The following is a 22,371-nucleotide window of genomic DNA, read 5'->3' on the forward strand; positions in this document are numbered from 1 at the left end:
GGCCATGCAGTGTGCGTTGCTCGCTGCAGGAAAAGCTCCCTGCCTCTCGGAGTTCTTTCTAAGGACCTGCAAACAGGCTTTCAACCACTTTTCTTCAGTCATTCCTTCTCATTTCTAATTCAGCTGAGTGTATAATCCAGAAGATCAATTTCCTAAGATTATTCATGCAAATAATTTAAAAAAATCCCTGTTGCCAGTAGCAGGGCACTTAACATCAACTCAAGTTAAACCCATAGAAATTGCAAGACAAGAGCAGCCTGTGGTGCTTGTTCTTCACTTACAGACACTACCTCTATACTCTGACTGGTACCTTTCTCTGCATTAAAATGAGGACTGCTGAATCCATATTGCTTTCACAGACAAATTCTGACCTATTCAGGCATGTCTGTAAACAGGCACAGATATCCCAAGGAAAATAAAAACTCGTAATGCCAGATGTACGATAAAAATGTGAGTTTTTCACATGCTAAAACACGTGACAATGTCTTGTGCTAGTACACAGACACAGAGAGGAGTAGCAGTGAGGGTGTTTTTGTGTGTGAGGGGAGCACAGCACATACTAGTCTGCAGCCCTGGCTCACCCTGAACAGTGTTTGCCACTGAAATGGTGATTGTAAGGGATGGGTTTTTTTGATGTTTAGAGTTAATGCAGCGTTGTAGGACAACATAACACCAGATAACTCTTCACAAGTACATTTCCTCCAGGGCTGGAGGTGTCCAGCAGGTGTCTAGCACCTTGCTGACCTGCAGCTGGGTCAGGGTGCTGGATCATCCAGCGTTAATGAACATCCAGTGTTACCTCCCCTTTGGTCGAGAGCTGGAGAGGAAGTCAGTTTATTTAGAAAAGGGGGGGGGGGGTTGTTTACTTTTATCTATTGTTACTCTTGGTAGAAATGGCATTCCTCCTTCTGTGTGAAACATCTGGCTACATTATAAATGTGAGGAAGTGGCTTAAGAAATGGCTTTTGATGAATTGCTGTTTATCGGGTGATTTTATAGAGGAAGATCTGTTAAAATAAGGAAACAGTGACAACGACAGAAGCACTTGTTCATAGAAACCTGGGCATAATCTTACCCCAGGGCGAGGCTGGTGTTCTGCAATGAGGCAGGCAGCACTGCATGAGGGGGCTTCCCAGTGCAAGCTCCCCTTCTCGCCCATGGTGAGCACATCTGCCCATTGTTCAGGAGCCACTGGAGCAGCCCCAGCACCTGGTGGCTCCAGCCTGAATTCCAGGTTTCCCAGGATTTCCACTACTACCCCTTTTTTTAGATGAGAAAGCAGTGATTACACTTCCTTAAACCTTGGAAGAGTCTTGCAAACGGGCAGGAATGTGTAGAGAGACTTGTTTCGTTCCCATCAGCCTCCTGCAGGGACTTTCTCTAGGGTGTCCAGTGGGTAGAGCTCAGCTGGGTGGTGGTCACCCCTGGGGCAGGCTCTCTAGGTGGGACCTGCAGGCATCAGTTCATTTGCTCAATCGTGTGATCCTCAGATCTCATAGTTTTGGAAGTTCCTCCAACCCCTCAGTCAAACCTGAAACAGACAAAGGTCTTTTCTTTTTATGACTGCTCTTTGAATAGTGAAAACAGAAGAAAAATAGGCTGTTTTTTCTTACCCTAGTTCCTAAGTGGCATCATATGCCTGTTTCTCTTAGACACATGGTATAAGCTTTTTAGGGTTTGGTTTGGGTGTTTTTTTTTGGTGGGTTCGTGTTTTGTTGTTGTTGTGTTTTATTGTTTTGGTTTGGTTTTTTTTGTAGAACCTGTAGTTCTGAACAGTTTTGCTCTGTAGTTATTTTTATCATTCTCTCATGTTAGTTCTCCTCATTTACTTATTTATGTTTGCCCTTGGCTCAGAGTTCCAGATGCATCCCAATTATATAGCCCTCTGTGCTTTAGCCTTCCTTGAGCAAACAACAGAGTTCAGTATAATAACTATGACTGTTCTTTGGCAGCGCTCTCTGCATGTCTTTCATAGCTGAAGGGTTTACAGCACTTGCAAATGTCTTTAGGTTTGTTTTTTCTTCAAATGTTGATTAGAAACATCACTCAGCAAGACAGAGGAGCAGTTTACATTTTCTCTGTTCTGTAAACATATATAAATGCAAGTGGACATTAAGTTTAGTTTTTCAGATTATGTCTCCACTTTGTAACAACAGATCTTGCAGATTTAGTTATGCTTAGTTCCCATATCAACCATTCCAGACCCTAGGACTTTTCTATGGTGCTCATGCCTGAGGGGACATGTACCTGCAGTGTGCTCAGGTTTGCTGCATGGCAGCAGGTGTGGGGGCCTGCCCTCTGGAGATGCTGGTGTCTGAGCCCTGCGTGGGGGTGTGAGGACCCTGTATCACACCAGGCATGGCAGGTTTGGTCACAGAGCCTTTTTTTCTCCCATCACCCAACATTTTTCTCATGAACGGAAATCACTGTCTATTTTACCCTTAGTGGTTGAGTATGATGTTTAAGTTGAAAACTGAGCTCAGCTCTTGTGCCTTTCCACTTCAGCTCTTTCTTTCTTATCTCCTTACTGGCCCTGCAAGAAGACCCCAGAAGAATATTTGGAAACTGTAACTACATTATTTCTGTTGTGTCGAGCAACTGAGTGATTTGTTCATAGCTCAGTGTGGGAAGGAAATCTGATAGGATGTCCTGGAGACAATCAGTCTATAGTTCCGTTCCCTCCCTGCCACAGCCACCATCTCCTTTCTGCCACACTTCCTCCCTTTCCCATCCCCTACACATTTCTCTGTTGCTGCAAAAGGGGAGTAAATATGGGAGATTTTTCTGACATACCTGAAGCTGCTCCCTGAGCAGAGGACATCTAACACCACATACTTTGCTCTGCTGGCACTGCATGTGTAGGAAGCAGCATGTAAAAGTCATTTTGTCATTTATGTACTCTAAGTAACTTAAATATGGCTGCACAAATAAAAATAATATTCTCTTGATGGAGAAGCTGCTTGCTGTGTGCATTTCTTTCAAAGTAAGTAGCAGAATTTATTGGAGAAACAACCTCCCAGAAATCATCTGACCTTAAGAGCACTGCTTGGCTGTACCTAGGCAAGGTGAGGTCTACACCAGACTCTGCCTGTTTCCTAGGCGGTGTTGCTGCTACCCACAGGTATTTGACTTGGCACCATTACAGGTAGAGTGAAGCACTGCTCAATAGGAACTGCCATTTGAAACATAGAGAAACACAGAAAAATAGTTAGGAATCGGTAGGAAAGGTTAACAGGGGCATATATGCATCTTCACAATTTTAGCTGTAGTTGTGATGTGTACAAAGTTTACTAACGTTGTAATCAGAAGTAGTGAAATTCCCCTTCTATGAACTGCAGCTGGATTCTTTCCAAGGAGTTCGGTTTCCTTTTAATGTTGTGTTATTAATTAGCTCAGCATTTTTTTCTGGTTTTATTTGAAACAAATCAACGAGCGTTGCTGTCTTCAGACTCTTCTGTAAGAGACAGCAGTTTTCTTCAAAAAGGTCTTTCACTGGAGAAAAATCAGTGTCCTCTGCGGGGGGATGGCTTCTGCTCAGAGAGATTCGTGTATTCCAAGCATACTTGCCAGCCTCCACAGAAGCAGGATATTAAGAAATGCGAGCTTTCTCTACTTCAGTTATTGCAAAGCAATAGGAGGTTTGCCATCCATTCAGCAGAAATACTTACCTCTTACCACAGTTTTATCAGGGTGTATTAGTATTTACTCATGTAAAGCTACCTATTATTCTTGGCTGTGAGATACTCTTGAACAAACTCACCCATTATTCAGGCATGATCCTGGGAAAACTTCAAATTCCAGTGGATGCTTTTGGGTGTTCTGGTTTGATATTGCACAGACGTCCTTAGCAAAGCAATTTACATGTGGAAATACAAGATGCTAGAGGCATTATAATGCCAGTTGTACTTTTATTGTTCTTCACCCTCAGGTCAACTTTTTAACAATTCAAGGAATTCTTTTCCTTCAGAGGAAAAACTTTCAGAGAAGGTATTTGTAAAGAAATATGCAAGAGGAAAAAAAATAAGGAATGTTTAAGCTTTGAGAATTATGAGGTCATTTTAATTATGTGTATGTGACAGCAGCATGTGAGGTACATTTCACTGCACTTGCAGAAAATGTTCACTGATCTTTCCTTTTTCCCCTAGAATATAAATTTTTTCCTCCCTTTTAGGGGAATATTACTTGGAAAAGAAAATCTCGTTGACAGATGGAAGAGGAAAAAAGATGCCTGTACTACTCCTAGCTATGCATTGGCTGCTTTTGTATGTAAAGCAGTTTTCTCACCACCCATCTGCTACTACAGGCTCATTTTTCTTTCTGTATTGTCATAAGTTTAAATATTAGAGGAGATGCAACCACTGTCCATCCTGTGGCTGCCAATTCTGGTGTACTGGTTATATGCACTGCTCGGCATGGTCCTTGCTCATCTTGTGGGTGTTCCCATTCTGTCTGCCTACCTGCCTTTGCTATCCTCAGACCTCTGTCAGGTTTGACACTGAATCCCAAAGACAGAGGACGATTAATGTTAAAGTCACCCTGTTAGTTTGAGCAGCACTTCCTTCTCCAGTGAAAGCACCCAAAATATCACAACTTATTGGCTCTGAATCTTCCAAACTCCACTTTCACAGTGTTCATGAAACATCCGTCCAGGGTGCATGGTACAAATCTTTAAAAGCAAGGATGCACCAGGGCCCAAATGTGTGACAGCCCTTCACATGAACACTTGCTAATTGCTTTTGATTAAATCACCCACAGATCTGCCAGCCTTTGGTGCATGTGCTGTGGTATTGCGAGCTCTCCCTGACTCACGTGATGCCATCTGAGCAATTCAAGTCCTCTGAAATGGCATAGGGTTCTTCAGGGCATCACCCAAATTTCCACTCTTTTGTGGACATAAGATGAGGATCAAGGGAGGAAAAGGGGCTAAGGGATTTTGCCCTTACATTTATATATATGTGTGTGTGTTTATACATACATGTGTGTATAAGTTTACAGCTGTATTTGTGAGAGTTTAATAACCAGCCACCCAATTGTTTGCTTAGACTCTGTGCCTGTAAGCATTTGGAGGGCTTATTACCAGGTTTACAGAAGCTAAAGAAGCAAGGCATGTTCCTGGGTTTGTGCCCCTGGTGTGCAGTGCTTTGAAAAAGCCATCTTCCTTCAGTCCAAGTGAGAGTGTGAAGGGCAGGCAGTGCTTGTTAGCCTGTTATTTTTTTGTGCTCCCCTCTTTGAGGACTATCATCTGTCTGGAGGTTGCAAACAGAGTTAGAAATAGGTGCTGTTAGAATATTAATTGCCACTTGGTTAATTAAGAGTCTACCATGCAGATTTGTGGCTATTGAGTTTTTCTCTGTTCTTATTTTAAGTCCTTACAATATTGTTAAAAATTCACTAACAAATAGAGAGGCAGAACCCTTTCATCTGAAGCATCAAAGAAAATGAGATCCTTCTGATACCTCTCACAACAGTTTTTGTTTCAACTCTCATTCATTCCTGTCTAAAATATGCTAGTTATGATATGCCAAGAGAAAAGGGGCTAGCTGTTGTGAACAGCAGAGGTGTTCAATTTGCAAAATATTCCTGTGATCAGCTGTGCATTTCCTTTGGAACAAGCCACCTTTTGGAACAAGGAAGAATCCAATAGATTTCCATGTAATCTTAGTTTTTTGCAAAAATAAATAGTAGCATGGGTTTGGAGAGTCTGGTAATGGGAGGGTAGGAATTTATAGACTGGAGGTGGGAGGTAAATATTTTTATAGATAGCAGTTAATATATATGAGGATGTATGTCATTCTAGAGCTTTTTAATCACTTTTTAACTGCATTTAAATTAAGCCATCTTTATTCTGAAATTGGTCTGTTCTTTGTCTACCAGTTTCTTACATTCTTTGTTGCTGCTGTTTAGTTTTCCAGGGGCATCCTCCTGGTTTTGTTTTTTAACACCATTATTCACATCCAGGAACTGTCATCAAATATCAGCGTTGTCTGGGAGATGCTGCTGCTTTCCTCTGGAGTTAGGATGGATGGCAGCTGCAGTACCACAAATGTGATTTAACATTTCTTTGTTTTTATTACTTTGTGAACGGCAGGCAGCCTGGTGTGTTAAAAATTTCTGACGCAGTTAGCCGTTTGTTCTGTAAGATGTTGTTTGTCTTGTGAAATGTAAAATGCAGCAAATACAGATACTACAGTAGGAGCAGAGGAGCCGTGTGTGCTCTCTTCTGTGTCTGGAGGAGCCAAGCTTGCCCTTGCCCTGTCCAGCTCCCTGCAAGCCTGGCTCTGGGAAGAGGCTCTTCCACAAGTGCATCATGGCCAGGCCATCCTCAGCTCCTGCAGCTGTGTTCATGGGGGGTGACTGAATGCCCTGTATCAAACCTGAGCTGGCTCTATACATGTGGTCCAAACCCTCCACCTTTGGGTGGCTACAGGCTCATTGTAGCTGGGAGGAGAGCTCCAACTGAAATACTCCGGCATAGTTGAGCAATACCAAGTCTGAAACTGGGTTACCTTGTTATTCATTTGTGCCACACAGGAGAGAGTCAGGTGTCTGGAAAGTAAGGAGAGGGAAGATTATACCTTGTGTTTTGGTTGGATTGTGGATGAGAGGTGTAGCCATGTTGACTTTTTTCATTCTACGCCTCTCTATGCACATGGTAGTGTTCACAGCAGCAGAGGCTAAGTAGTGTATCTGAAGGGTATTTTGCCTAGCATCAGTTTTGGCACCACCCTGGTACTTGTTTACAAAGCAAACATCTGATCTAGTTTTGGTAAGAAAGATACCTATCCTGGTTAGATATCTGTCTGTCTGATAGGTTCATCAAGATACAGGATACCTATCCTGGTCAGAAATGAAGAGTGTCACTGCACATCTGGTGAGGTGTCACACTGGCTGCCTGCCCTGGAGCCAGCCTGACAGCCCTGTCAGCTCAGGTTGTGTCAGTGCATGGAGGACTGATTTGACACACATTAGAAGTGTTAATTAGCTGTAAATGGCAGGCTAGTATGTGTTTAAAAGAACCTCTCACCAAACCTAAGATGTGTAGAAAAATACCCTTGAAGGAGCACCACTTATGTCACATCATAGGTGTATTTTAAAGTAACTTTTGTCCTGCTGTGCTGTTGGGAAAGAATAGTCCCATTTTTCTTTACCACTGGAGGTTCAGTCTATTACTGCTCTCTTTACTTGGCAGTGGATTGAATTTCTCCAGAGTGGAAATTAGATTTTTCCTTCCCTTCCACTCTGTCTCTGTCCTGTGGTTACACCAATTGGCTGTTGTCTGTGCACTGCATGATAACCTCTCCTTCCACACACTGCTTCATTTGCTCTTCTCTAATAGACTACATTTACAAGTGATACTCCCTCCCTTTACTTCTGGTGACAGCAAAGACAATCAAGAAAAACTGCTCCATGCCTAAACTTAGCTAGGAGCAAGTGCAAACTTAACCTGGGCCATTTCAGCCAGTACTAATTAGAATGAGAATTGTACATAGCCCATGGGTAAGGCTTGCAGTTCTTAGAAGTTTGTGTCTAGTGATAGAAATTTGGATATATAATCAGATATGCTGGCTTTTATTTATTTCCTCCCCCAACAGCCAGCTGCAAACTTGAAGGCTCTTCTGGGAGTTATTAATAGTTTTTGCTGCAATTGTATCTGATAGCCAGCCACAAGCCAGCCTGGGAGCTGTGTTATTCTAGGAATATCCAGCAAGATGATCCGTTTACAGTGAAGGGCAAATCCCGCAGAGAATGCTGGAGGAAAAAGAGGTCCCTGAGTTTTGAGAGAGCTTGGTGGGAATGAGTGAATATGGCAGCAGCAGGGATGGGGTCGCCTTCCAGCAGCCTTCAGGATCGCTGTGACGGAGGTGCCGGAGCTTGTCCGCTCAGGGAGCGCGGCCGTGGTGGGACCTGTAGAAGTGCTGAGCAGCTTGGAAAACTAAGTCCTGTGAGATGTTTTTTCTTTTCTTTTCTGCTCTGTTGAAAAGCAGAGTCCAAACGCAAAATCCTATCTTCAGGCCACAGCCTGTGCTTTTCCCTTGACTGAGCTGAGCAGCTGCTGGGGCAGAGAGGCAAACCGAGCCCTGGTGCTTTCGCATGTTACCACCACTGGGAATTTCTGGCATCCTGCATTTTACACATAACACTGTGTCACCTGAGTTTCCTCTGCTGAACTGATAGCATAGGTTTTGTTCATCTGAGTCTAATTTTTTTTCCTGCCTTTTGGGGTAAGGGAACATCTTCAAGGGTCCTTGAATGGAGGGAATTAAGCGTCGGGTGCGTAGTAATATGAGAAAAGCCATCAAAAATAGTTTATTTTTTTATTTATTTATTAATATTTTTTTAAATAATATGAAACTGTGAATATGACTCTAGAATCAGACTGTCTCCTTTGGGATTCTTTTCAGTGGGAATGCTGTTGCCCAGACGTCAGGTACTTTGTCCTGGCAATTTTCTCCAAGGGATACTCCTATATAATTAAGGTCTTGGTGGCTCATAGCCTGAAACTGGGTGGGGAGAGAAAACTGCAAAGGCACAAAAAGCAGTCAGCTTGTGGTTTCTGCTGTACTTAGCACTTGGGTTGTAGTGCATGAATTGCTTTGTGTTTTGGGACTGGAAATTGGTGAGTGAATGCTAGAGACTGATTTAACCTCTTATTCCTCTTGATATATTATTTGCAAATGACTTACAGCTATTTTATTTTGTTAAATAAAAGTATTTGCTACTCATCCTTGTGCAAATATCCTATGAATAAATGTCAGTCTTTGAAGACAAACGAGGGTTTCTGATATCTAAAGCAAGTTATTAGTTACTAGTGTACTAGTGTAAGGCCAAGTGAGAAAGGTCGGTGGATCAAGAACTGGTTGAAAGGAAGAAGTCAGAGAGTTGTAGTCAATGGGGCAGAATCTAGTTGGAGGCCTGTGACTAGTGGAGTCCCTCAGGGGTCAGTACTGGGACTGGTGTTGTTCAACATCTTCATCAACGACCTGGATGAGGGTACAGAATGTACCCTCAGCAGATTTGCTGATGACACCAAGCTGGGAGGAGTGGCTGACACACCAGAAGGCTGTGCTGCCATTCAGAGAGACTTAGACAGGCTGGAGACTTGGGCGGGGAAAAACCTGATGAAGTTTAACAAGGGCAAGTGTAGAGTTTTGCATTTGGGGAAGAAAAATGTCATGCACCAGTACAGGTTGGGGGCTGACCTGCTGGAGAGCAGTGTAGGTGAAAGGGATCTGGGGGTCCTGGTAGACAGGAGGATGACCATGAGCCAGCAATGTGCCCTTGTGGCTAAGAAGGCCAATGGCATCCTGGGGTGCATTAGAAAGGGTGTGGTTAGTAGGTCAAGAGAGGTTCTCCTCCCCCTCTATTCTGCATTGGTGAGGCCACATCTGGAATATTGTGTCCAGTTCTGGGCCCCTCAGTTCAAGAAGGACAGGGAACTGCTGGAAAGAGTCCAGCGCAGAGCCACAAAGATGATGAAGGGAGTGGAACATCTCCCTTATGAGGAAAGGCTGAGGGAGCTGGGTCTCTTTAGTTTGGAGAAAAGGAGACTGAGGGGTGACCTCATCAATGTTTACAAATACGTAAAGGGTGAGTGTCAAGAAGATGGAGTTAAGCTTTTTTCAGTGATGACCAGTGATAGGACAAGGAGTAATGGATACAAATTGGAGCATAGGAGGTTTAAGGTGAATATCAGAAAAATTTTTTTTACTGTGAGAGTGACAGAGCACTGGAACAGGCTGCCCAGAGAGGCTGTGGAGTCTCCTTCTCTGGAGACATTCAAAACCCGCCTGGACGTGTTCCTGTGTGATGTGCTCTAGGTGACCCTGCTCTGCGGGGGGGTTGGACTAGATGATCTTTCGAGGTCCCTTCCAACCCCTAGGATTCTATGATTCTATGAAAGGATGGGATGTGTCCCTCAATCTCTTCATGGCAATGACACCTCCTTCCACAGCTGCAGGCAGAGAGGATGGGAGAGAGGAACCAGCTGGGGAAGGGAGAGGGCAGCATTGCAGATGGCAGGCCATGACATACTGAGATAATTTTAACTCAATTTTCTGTCTTCTTTTCAGAAGAGGTTGCTTGAAAAATTGTTGTCAAGGTTATCAGCCCAGGGGTTTTCTCATCCAGTGCCAAGGGAGAGAAGCTGTTAGCAAAGGCTACTCGCCCTTTCCAATCTAAAATCGATGTGCCCCTTGTCACCAGCGCCACCCGTTTGCTGTGGTTAACCTGCTGTTTGGGCTTTGGTTTTATCATGCCTTTCTCTGCTGATGGCCAGGGGCAGTGGTTACCTCCCACGTGAGGGAACAGCTCTGGTGTCCCGGATGGAATGGACAGCAGACGAGACATACATGCACTAATCAAGATTTATTGCATATAATGTTGGGATCTTAACTGTTCAGGACAAAAGGCACAAGTACAGCAAAAGTGTAGGGGAGCTGAGAGATCTGAACAGAAGTGCAGTTTGAATGCATACATTAGCATTAGGTATTACCTAATATATATATATATTAGGTATATTAGCAGTGAATTTTACTTCTTATAATTAAATCAAACAACAAAGGCTAACCATTAAAAATGCTGGCAACTTACTTATTATCAAATTCTATACTAGGCCTAGAATATTAATTATCACTCTTAAAGGATTCTACAGTCTTAAACTTAATGATGAAGATTACTTAACATTAAGTTTACTACTAAAACTGTAAAAGAGTAATATTTCTCACCCTTGCCAGGCCACAGCTGGTTGTCCTTGGGTGGATCATAATTCTTAAGAATCAGTCTCTCTGGCAGGCATCCCCATTGGAGAAGAGAAGGTCCAGCAACCTCCTGGGAAAGCGTACAGAAATCCCCCCAATCAAAAATGGGGCCAGGCTTTTACAGAATAAACTGGACTGACTGCTGTCATTTAGCCATTAGACATACCTCTAACATTGCTCATTGGAGAGTAAAAGGAAAACAGCAGAAAAATGATGAAGGCCCTATTTCCACCAAGCAAACTGTATTGTTTATCTTTTCATTCTTACTTTATCTCCTTGTCAGGTCTAGTTGTGGCTGGGCTGGGCACCGTGTTCTTCAACACCAGAGAACAGCTGGTATTATGAACATCAACTTGGCCTCTGTCTGTACCTTTCAAGGTTGTTACCAGCTCAGAGTTTGCTGGGCCTTTTTCTTTCTCCTGGGAACCTTTCCACTTCAGGCCTGGCCCTGCAAAACTGAGAGGCAAAAAGCAGTTGGATCATAGATGGAAACTGAGGCAGGCAGACTGAGAGATGGCGTGTCCTGCTGCACAGTGGGGATGAGCTCCTGAGGTGTTCCTGAGGCCCTGTGTTAGCTCCCTCCTTGCCTACATCCCAAGAAGTCTGAACTCTCACAGCCATACATCTGGCAGGGTCAATCCAAGAGCCCTCCTGGCTTGTGTCCCATGCAGCTCATGCGGTGCGCTGGTGGGAAGAGTGCCCGGGTCCCACTCGGAGCAGGTGCTCTAACTCCCCCTGACATCCCATCTGAGCTGTAACAGGAGTTGGGATCTTCCTAAATTTGGCCAGTTATGCAGAGATAAGCGATGGAGTCGTGTCCTTTCTTGTAAATCCCAGCCTTTTTGGTCAGCTGCTGGGGACAACTGATTTTTGGTGTGTAATGGATCTAGAGACCTGTAATCTTTCCAATCTACTTCTAGGTTTCCAAAAGTCAGAAAAAAAGTAAAACCTTTCAGGATCAGTGGTTCCCTGCAGACACTCCAAAGATATGTGTAGGTCCAAGATGTGCCATACCTCATCCACCTATGGCCTGAGTCCAGAAACACTGTCCTTTCTGCCCCGCTCCCTTGGTTCTTCCAGGCACACTTATTTCCAGATGAGGCAACATAAGTGGCATCCACGAGTTCAAGTACTGTATAATTGTAGTGAATTAATTCACTGATGTTTTTATGCTGTTTCTTTTTGACAAAACCATAGATGCACTTGCAGAAGGGCCTCTCAGTGCTTTATGTGCTCTATGAATAGGGCTACTTTTCCCTGTGAAGGCTCGTTCAGTTTTTCTGTACTTTCTGACTAGAATCTCAAAGGTCTCCACGCCAGGGGGAACACGGGAGGAGTGAGGGAGATAAAATGGTTCTTGTTTAAGGATCAGTAGTTTAATTCAGCATGCCAAAACCTGCCTGGGAGATTTTGTTCTCTCATGGATTTCATTCGGGTATACACTCCTGTTCTGGCCAGGCTCACCTATGTGACACAGAGGACAAGAGGCAGTGACTGCTGCATTCTCTCCACCTCAGTGAAGTTGTTCTTGACTGTAGTGAATTAGGCTTGACAGGCAACAGCAAACCAGCTTGGAATTGCTTTTCATACTGTTTAGGAGTTTATGATGTCTACAGTCTTTTGTTTAATTGTTTTTTCTCTTTGTTTTTTCTCTTTTTTTTTTTTTCCCATAGTCTTGATATTTTATTGCTCCGATCCTGTTCATCATCTTATTGATACATTATCTATAGATCTGTTTGTGCCTCCTTTCCTTGAATGAAATAATGGGTAGGGCATGACTGGCAAAATGGGCATGTGCCATTTCTTGAGCCTGTGCTCTGCCCATCTTTCTGATGCCTGCTCACTTGCTCTCACAGACGCCTACATTCAAAACACAGAGACTTTTACTCTGCCTTTTTTCATTGCCAGTTTTAATACTTCTGTACAAGTACCTGCATGCAGACTCATGGAGTAACATATCTGGCCTCAGTACTGACCCTTCTGTGCCAGAATGTGTCTCTGCACATTCTGTACATTAATAGTGGGGTTACTTTGGGTGCATCAAGCAGCCCCCAAAAATGCTTGAATCCCTTGTAAGAAAAGGCGTCATTCACACACCAGCACTCCCTGTTGTAGGTTTGCTGACTGTGAGGCTGCTGAACATGGCTTTGGTCATTTCTGCAGAGGAAGGATGTGTAGGATAGGCTATGAAAGGAGGATTTCTACACTTTGTTTCTGTGTTTCCGAGCCAGGGGCACGTGCCATGCAATGAGCCCCCTATGTTCAGTGTCTTGTGATGCTTGCAGAGACCAGGTCTGCACCACCTGTGCTAAGGCGATTGCTGGGTCACGCTTACAGAGTGGAGCATTTCTGCCATGGGCAGTTGGCTGAGTCCACTTCTGCACTTCTGGTGTCCTCTTTTACTCAGTGTCTGTTCACAATGAGAAAGTCAGTCCTGGCCACATCTGATTTCACTGCCCAAGTACTGCAGGACTGCTTTGCATATGGGTTTAGTTTTGCCCACACAATCACGTACCTATGGCTTCATGGAAGTTAGGGATCTGAGTTGGATCTGCTGCTCTGGCTGTGCTGCCTAGAGTAGAAATGCTGGGCAAGGAAGCAGAATTCTTTCCACACCTGTCTCCTTGCCCACACAAAGTTCTCCAAGTAGAGCAAACAGATGTACCCAGGAGTTTTTGGTACTGATGGTAGTTTCCATGATTTGTGTGTATGACAAGAGTTGACGCGACTCTCCATGCTCCATAAAGTAGTTGAGGTGGAAACCTTTTCACTGAGTAAAGGAACTGGAGCTTTCTTGTTGGATTTGTCACAGGTGGATAAAGCTGTTCTCTGCCTTGTAGAAATTTCATGTGAGTTGGTAATTTATCATGCAAACTGGGTGGAAATTGTTGTAGCCCTGGAGGCCTCATGCCTGAGTGCATCGTGGCACCAGCGTAAGTGTCAGCAGGGTGCAGGGAGCCTTTCCTGGTGCTGGGGCAGAGGTGCTGTGGTGGGAAAACGTTGGCTGATAGATGCTTGCTAAAAAATTCAGTGCTGAATCTTTTATCATATAAAATTGATGCCAGAGATGTTGGAAAGTCAGTAGGCTGTCCTAATATGTTGAACATTTCAACAGAGATGTGATATTTCATGTACATGGAGTGCCTGCTGATGTCACTCGAAAGTCATGCTCACCCAGCTATAGCAGGGATTGTTCTTTTGTCTTCTCCAGCTTTTTTAGAGGAAAGGGCAAAAACTGGTTGTGTGTGTGTGATAATCCAGAGAAGAAAATAGATGAAAGACCATCTCTGAAGTATTTATTTTTTTAATATACAATGAGTAACTGCTGCATATGGGGTTATGTACTCTGCACCAGTGACTTAATAACATATAACTGTATTCTTTGGAGACTTCTTTCTGGCTTCATATAAAAGTTGCTCTCTTGGTAAATTTTATTTTTTTTTTAATCTGATACTAATCTAGGCAATACAATTGAAATGCCAAAACCTTACCTAGCTAATGCAGAGTTCCTGTTTCTATAGCAACAAAACTTGTCCTTGTACTTAAGAAAGGAATATTGGATTGTGAGTAACTGGGACTTTAGGGTTTAGAAAAACAAACAGAACTGCTTTATATTTGATGATTAGAGAAATAAAACCGAAGTGACCTCTTTGGATAGAATAAGAAAAATTTGCTTAGGCTGGGGATACTTCATTAGTAAGAATGAAACCATATTAATGTCCTAAGGAGCTCCGGTGTTTTAATCTTGTTTTCCTAATTAAAATATAAAAGCCTTTTATGGCAAGTGAGAGTGTTTGAGTTTACCCTTCCTTCCCTTTCTTTTCCAAAGCTGCTGTGTTTGTGGTTAAGCTAATGAAAATTTGGGCTGCCTCACAACAGATACATTTTATTCTGTATTGGCAAAAATCCATCAATAGTTCCTCTCATTGGCTGAATAAAAAGGAGAAAAATAATGTAATATTTAGTCTTACATTTGATCTAGAAGCTAGTTTCTAGTCGACTAGTTTAAATCTGTGATACAGTGGTAAATACTGAACAAGCTGTAGATGAGAGAGTGAATGAAGGAGCAGCTGTCGTCTCTTTCTATTGTCTTATAGATTTTCAATTACAGTTTTACAACCATTAAATTCTAATTTAAAACAACCATAAGAAATATCCCAAGGAAAAGCAACAATGCTGACAGCAACATATCACGAATGTTTACGAGCCTATGATTCAGTATCAGCATGGCAATAAGTACTACACAACATTTGTGGCAGGTTTATTGTGCTTAATTATTAATCTGTAAAAGTGAGTGTGGGCAAATGGGAAATATTAAATAGGGGCTTCTATTGCAATCTTTCTGCTGAATAAAAGATTGTTTTAATATATTTTCAGAAAGCAGTCAATTTTTCTGCTATTTCTTCTGTGATTTTTCTATATTTCGGGGTTTTTTGGGTTTTTTTTTTTTAGGCAGTCATTCTGATAGATTCATCTTCATTTGTGAGGACTGAATAAAGGTAGTCAGTGTTTAAGGAAAATTTATCTCCTGAACTCACTTGTCACAAGGCAGCTGAGACAACCAGTTGTGTTAGTAAATTGCCCCACAGCAAAAGGAAGGATGGAGGACAGGATAAGACAGATGGGAGGCCGACTCATTTGAAAGGTGATCAAGATTAGTGACTGCGAAAACAAAAAGCAGACTCAGAAACAACCCATTCAGCAAAATATAGCTTGAAACTGGCTGAGTCGTAGCATATTAAACTGTGGGCAGGTGACATTCTGTATGAGCTGGAAGCCTGTACCCTGCTGAGAGCTGTGATCTTCTGTCTCCCAGCAAACTGATTGGAAAGGCGTGCCACGTCTCTGAGAACCATGAAAAGGCTTGACCTGAAATATATAGACTGTCTTTTAGCCTCCATTCCCTTTAAAAAAAAACAGTGTCTTACAGTTTGGTAAAACAATACCCTTGGGTGAAACTGCAGGAAAGTTGACAATTAGGATACAGCAGGTCTGCAGGAGATGCAATAGGTGTATGGAAGTTGCAATGTTAGTGGCACAGCCAGCTGTTCATGGGCTTCTCTGTTGCTGCTGGGGTATTTGAAGCCTAAATACATAAAGAAACAAGGTTTATGTGACCATGCATAGCTTTGGCTAAGTCTTGAATGACATTAACTCCCTGAAAGTTTAATGAAGAGATGCTCTGTGGGTGCATTTTCTGGACTGAGGCTAATGTGTTTGCACATGCTCTGTGTTTCAGGGATAGAGCTCTGTCCTCCTGGGCACCGGTTCATGATCACCATGGTGGCAAGCTTCATTGAAATGGCGGGGCAGTTCCTCATGCCGGGGCTGGCTGCCCTCTGCAGGGACTGGCAGGTCCTCCAGGCAGTCATCATCTGTCCTTTCCTGCTGATGCTATTCTACTGGGTGTAAGTATTTCTTCCTCCTGTCAGATCAAAGACAACATGAGCTCCTAATGTTGGACTTGGGAGGTGCTTCACTGTTGGGAAGTTTGTGTGCTTCACAATACATATATGAGCCTTTCCCTTTGTGAAGATTTGACTTTGAAACAAGAAGTAACTTTATAATTTGCTGTAGCATGCATGTAAGTTACATGCTATGACATGCTGGGAAACTGAGAGATGGTACTTTTTCACTGAGCAAGTTGTACTTTGTATGGTTCTATCCATTACTTCCCCTTTAAAGATGAAAACAGTTATTGAGCAGATGCATCTCAGCCTCACTGTTGTCAGGTTGTGGCTCCACAGCTTAGTATTTTCCCTTAAAACCTGGATTGTGGTTCTGGCCCGTCCCTATTGGTTTCTTTGGCCTGGGTTAGCCAAACTAGGTTAAAACCAACACATGTCAGCTCTTGAACAAGGGCACGAGGTCATCTTGTGTGCGTCAGGTAGCCAGCCCTGAACTACACTGCCTGCTGCTTGAGTTTGCCCAAATTAGTGCATGTTGTGCTGAAGCCTGAGTGGCTGGTCTGTGCCAGGCAGTTGGCTCAGGATCCTTCCCACAAGGATTCCTCTCCCCCCCAGCTGCTCTCACTTCTCTCTGCCTGCTGTGCTGGTGACACTGGGGCATTGGTACAACTATCCTTAGAGAAGCAGTGTGGCTCTTGCCTTGGGGATGCTGCCAGGTCCAGCACCACAGGAACTTTATGAAACTCCCAAAAAAATCTTTCCTTATTATTCTGTCTTAATAGTGACACGTAGTGGCAGCATAACACAACAGAGGCATATGAGAGTAGTGTTGTACAAGACCATAACAGTAACAACACACTAGATCATATGTCTTAAAGATACATTAACAAGACTAAAATTTTTAGTTGCTGTACACTGACAAAAATGAGGAAGAAAGGCCACCACACTGTGCAGGACCAAGTTGTTGATGTACGGTGAGGAGCCCAGCTGCTACTTATAACACCTGACAAGTTGCAACATGTAAAAATGTGTTGCAGTATGTAAGATTTTTTCTAGTAATACATGAAGGTCTTACAGAGTTTTCCTGTGTTCTTGGTGATAACCCTTAGTGGGGATTTCTTCACTTATCCCCAAGGTAGACATGCTTGAGCTGAGGGCAAAATGCAGCACACTGGGAGAAGTTACAGGTCCTTTACAAGATAATGACTCTTTTTTTCTCCACCTGGTTTTCCAACAATCAGCATCTAAATAGTCTCATCTTGTCAATGTTTATCCTGATGATGGATAAGCTAGAGTGTTCTTGTTAATGTACAATATTGTTCTCCCAAACCTGCCATATGTTACACACATACAAACACGTGCAGGTCTACTCCAAAACCTCCTGTTGGGATGTCTGCCAGCTAGAAAATATTATATCCACCACTGGATAGAACCCAATATCCAACATAATGTTTACATATATTTGTGTCCAAAAGGACAGTACAATAGTATGAAGACACCTAAGAAACAGGATAGATGACATGAGCAGCAGAAACCCCTCCAAAGTATTCTGGAGATTAGCACGTTTTCCAGGTGGCTGAGTCAGTGTCTTGTACATTCCTGTTGCAATGACATCCCTGGGTGACATTTAAAGCAATATGAAATGGTAACATTGGTTGCCTAATCTCCAAGACCTTTGTGGCTTTTTGGCTAGACAGGACAGGCAGACCATGCACGTAGATCCCCCTTGTATAATGTGTGACATGACAGCTTGAGAAATAGTGGTAAGAGCCAAAGTAACAGGATTTGAATTGTCTGGGGCTTTTCATTTGCAGAAATGGACTCTGGTTAGGATGCCTGTTTCCTTACCCTGATGGTACAATATGCACTTTTTCTCTTAGGTTTTTCTTTTCTGTCTGCTGCATATTTTCTGGAAAGTGCTACTGTTTTATTACCTCTTTCCTTTCCTCCCTTTTTCCCATGGCTTTGTGTTGAGAAACAGAGTGTGGACTCTCAACATATGTTGCAGATTAAATAAGGAAAGTAACTGATTTGTAATAAAAGAACTGGAAAACTGCACTGCTTGTTGATTCCCCACTGTGTACCCCAAGCAGTGAGTTCAATAACAGATGCTGCAATAGTCCATGAGCTGACTCCTCCTTCCTCACTTCCATCTCCTGCTGAGAGAGTGCTCTTTGCCCCTCTGTGCTGGGGCTTAGTCCTGTCCTATCTATAGATTTGCTCTGCTCCCAGCCATATGTATGTAGGAGGCTATAGTGTCCCCAGGAGGTGGGTGGCTGAGCAGAGCTGGAAGCTCGGCATGGAGCAGGGGAAAAGGGAAAGCAGCAGATTTGTCTAGAAGGGATGGACTGGTTGCTTGGGACACCTGCAAAGTGAGCAAATGCCTTTGCAGAGCTCTCAGATTGTTTTATAAAGACAGGCACCCATGTAAGCACAAGGATTGGTGACAAGCATATGAAAACAAATAAATAGAAATTAGGCTGCTTTCAAAGTGTGTGTGTTCAGGTCATGAGTGAAGGGGAGCTCCAGTTACACAGAGGCATTATTTCCTCTCCTTTGGATGCAGGAAGCTCCTGACAGGACTGTGCCATGGAGGTTGGCAAAAGTATCAATATTCTGAAATAAACTCCTGCTTCACTCTAACCAAAACTGAAGAACTGGGAAGAGGTGGCCAATTCTTTTCTGATGCTCTTAGATAGGATTTACCCTCACGAAGACACAAAGTTGTAATGACTGCTTTGGTTGCCTGGGGGCAGATCCCTAATTGACACACTACACCCTTTGCATGGACATGGGTTTGCTTTGCATCTGGACAGGATCATGGTTGTTTTTCCAACTATGCATGGTACCTGCCCAGCCTTTTTCTGGCAGCCAAAGATTCTTCTCTGCTCTTAGAGTTTCTTGGGCTTAGGATCTTTTTTACCTCATGTCCCTCTTGCTCTTCCCCCTCTCTTCTCCCAGACAGCAGGTGTGACACAGGAGATGAATGTTTCCCCCCTACCCACTCCCCATTCTTTTCTTTGACTGCAGAAGGTTGGTGCTTTCCTCTCTGGTGGAGGGAGCAGAAGAGTATCAACCAGGTGTCTGCAGTCAGTTTAGCCTGGTGATCTGGGAGACTGAGGGCCTTGGACAGAAAGCTGTCTCAGCTTCATTCAAATAGTATTTAAAGCCAGGTGATGAAGCACAAGGTTGTGACCAAATACCTGTGCAGGAGTTCACAGGGGCCTAGTGGTTGGCCTTTTTTTTTTTTTTTTTTAATTGCTTTTGAGTTTGTGGTGATGCTTGGTTTGGCAATAGAAGGTCCAGCAGCAGGTGCATCCTTGGCTGCAGGGTCCATGTTCCACAAGTGAGCATCTTGGGTGCCTGCACAGAAATGGGGCGGCCAGCACTTTCCCTTACTGTGCCTGGTAACCTCAGCTCCAAGCAGCCCAAGAGTTTGTAAAGATCTTAAATGAGCCTCCTACTGCTGGCCATGCATAATGGAACAGCTGAAAGACATGAGGCTTCAGCACTTCCAGTTTGAGAAACCTGTAGGAGCTGGAAGGCAGATACAGGGATTGTCCCCGTGGTGCCTGTCACTGCAGCTCACTCGCTTCCTCAGGAGTGGGTGCTTGTTTGGGACCTATAAATGGATCCTTCAAGAAGTGCAGCTTTTATGGTGGGGCTGTCCTCTCTCCAGAGCCAAGCGTGAGGAGATTTTGCATTCAAAGAATTCTTAGTTTTTCAGAACATACATTTGTAGCACAGAACTTCCTAGAGGAGGCGGTGCCAGAGCATCTGTGCAGCACCAGTGGCAGCAAATAACCTGGCAAGCTGAGTAGCTGTCATCATGACTGTTATGTATTTTTATTACCTGATATAGTTTGCATTGCTGTCTGCCTGACTTCTCTCCTGTTTTTTTAAGATAATTACCTATCTAGGATGGAGAGTTTTGCTAAGCTGTCTTCCAAATTGTATCAAGCTTAGAAGATAGTACCATAATGGTGCAATTGCCTGGTCCGGTGCTTAGAAGTAAAAGAACTAAGACAGTTGCCACAGCAAAGATCAGTGTTTTGTGAAGGAAATTTGAGGTTTATTATATATTTCAAGCTAAAATTGGTTGTTAAATTTGCTCCTGGAAGGACTTTTTAGAGTAGTGAAAATGAGGCCTAAACAAGAGAGAAAAATATGCTTGTGGTCAGGTCTCAAAGTTTTCAAATCTATGGAATATGGGATTTGTTGTTTATTGGTTTTAAGTTCTACATATTTCTTTCAGTTTTGTATGAAAATTGATTAATCTGGAAAAAGAAAAAAAGAAGAAGAAAAAAAAAAAAGAAAAAAAAAAGGAAGACTGATCCATTAAGCTAATGATTGAGATGAACGGTTGGACTTGATGACCTTCATCCCTTCCAACCAGGATGATTCTATGATTTTATGATTCTATGAATGTCAGCATTTGCAGGAAAAATTGAGATGGAAAACATTTTTTTATTTTTATTTTGGAACTCTGTATGTGTATGTTTTTATGGTGGCTCAACTAACATAATGTTGTCTTTAGTAGGGGAGGCTTTCAGAGCAACAGCTGCATGTTGTCTGGTACATACACAATACTGACCTGTATAAAAAAATGGCTTAAAGTCTGCATATGTGGGAGAACGTTTCTGGCATGTTTAAAAATTTAAAAATCTGCACCATGATAGTCCTAAAAAGTAATTCTTCTCTTTCCTCTCTCCATCTTCACCAGAGAATCCGAATCACTTCTGTCAGCTATTTTCCTTCTTTGGTCTGAATTTTACCATGTGTTAACTGCACAACTCATTCATTCCCTGCTCAGCAGCAAATGTCTATTGCAGACAGCGCTTCCTCCTTCTCCCAGTTCTTTCAAAATTGTATTAACAGACAGGACATTTCTAATATGTTACAGAATTCTAATGTCGTATTACTAGGTGATGGGATAGTTCCTGTATCATTTATGAACCCGTGTAAAAGAAAATGTCATTAATTCACACATTCTGAATCTTTTTTCCCTCTTATTTTTTTCATAAGTGATTCTTCTGGGGTTTTTTTGTAAATAATTACACAGCTCATGAATGGTGAAATGAGCAGCTAAACACTGTCACTTCTTCCTGTGACAGAAACTTGGAAGCGACCCTAACCTGTTTTCCATCTTTAAAGTATTTTCCCAGAGTCCCTTCGGTGGCTGATGGCTACACAGCAGTTTGAGTCATCCAAAGAACTGATCCTTCAGTTCATGCACAAGAACAGTATGAACACGGAAAGCGACATCAAAGGAGTGGTGCCCGGTGAGTAGGATAGCCAGCCAGGCAGCCACAAATCCCTCTGCTCTTCTCTAAGGGCTGCATGTGGCATTGCTGGCCAGAATCAAATAACCTATTTGCTGCCTGTAAAATCATCTCATTCATTCATTAATTCATTCACTCGTTTTGCTTTTCTTGAGAAACAATTCCAAACTCCAGCACCGTGTTTAAAATTACTCAGCCTGTTGAACAGTCCTAGGAATTATAGTCTCACCTTTCAGTGCCCTATGTCTTTAGAGACATCTCTTAAAGAATTTTGCTACGGCTACAGAGTGCACCTTCAGCCCTCTGTGCCTCTGGGAACTGTGTTTTAAGGAAGCTGCTGGCAGCCCATCATGCAACACTTGTTTTGTTGGTGTGGAAAAGCAGCAGCACTCAAACCCCAAATTCTAAAGCACCAGCTCTGTGACACACCTAAACCACATTATGGTTCCTCTTTAAAGCCTTGCTCCAAGAGCCATTTTGCTTTTCTGCATCATCTGAGTGATGCTGCTCTGGGGGCAGAGGGGAGCAGGAAGCAGCAGTGGGGGAGAGTCGAAATTACCCTTTCCTTGGTTTACTGATGATTTTCAGAAGAGCTGATTCTTCTTGTCACTGACATCGTCACTGAAATATCCATGCTTCTCTCTTGCCAGGTGCTTTGCAGAAGACACTCTGTGTGTATGTGTGTGCTTCTAATTCCAACAAAGGCAAAAAGTTTCTGCATCTTCATTTCACCCGTGCACCTGTCAGATTTGTATCAGGCTCCCCTCTTCCTTCTCAGAGGGCTGACCATGCCCATAAACCCCCATTTTGCACTGTCATTTGCAGCCTCTATCAGACTGCCTACTGGTCAGAAAAGAGTGGAAATGTTTGGGTTTTTCCAACTTTTTCAAACCTTAACTGCTCTGACCCCAGGGGCTGCAGGGA

The 22,371-nt window shown here is 43.1% G+C and overlaps 1 protein-coding gene across 3 annotated transcripts in view; it reads left to right on the forward strand.

Annotated features, from left to right (window-relative positions):
* The window catches only part of SLC22A23 (solute carrier family 22 member 23), a 118,076-nt gene that overhangs the window by 66,576 nt on the left and 29,129 nt on the right, over window positions 1-22,371 (forward strand). For 2 of the 3 annotated variants that reach the window (XM_051609803.1, XM_051609804.1), the window contains exons 4-5: window positions 15,997-16,165; window positions 21,320-21,447. In XM_051609803.1, coding sequence (XP_051465763.1) covers window positions 15,997-16,165; window positions 21,320-21,447 — 297 coding nt within the window. The remainder of the gene's footprint in view (window positions 1-15,996; window positions 16,166-21,319; window positions 21,448-22,371) is intronic. The other variant, XR_007888528.1, reaches the window with a different exon arrangement.

The sequence above is a fragment of the Apus apus genome, chromosome 2 (assembly GCF_020740795.1).
Source record: "Apus apus isolate bApuApu2 chromosome 2, bApuApu2.pri.cur, whole genome shotgun sequence".
Lineage (NCBI taxonomy): Eukaryota > Metazoa > Chordata > Aves > Apodiformes > Apodidae > Apus > Apus apus.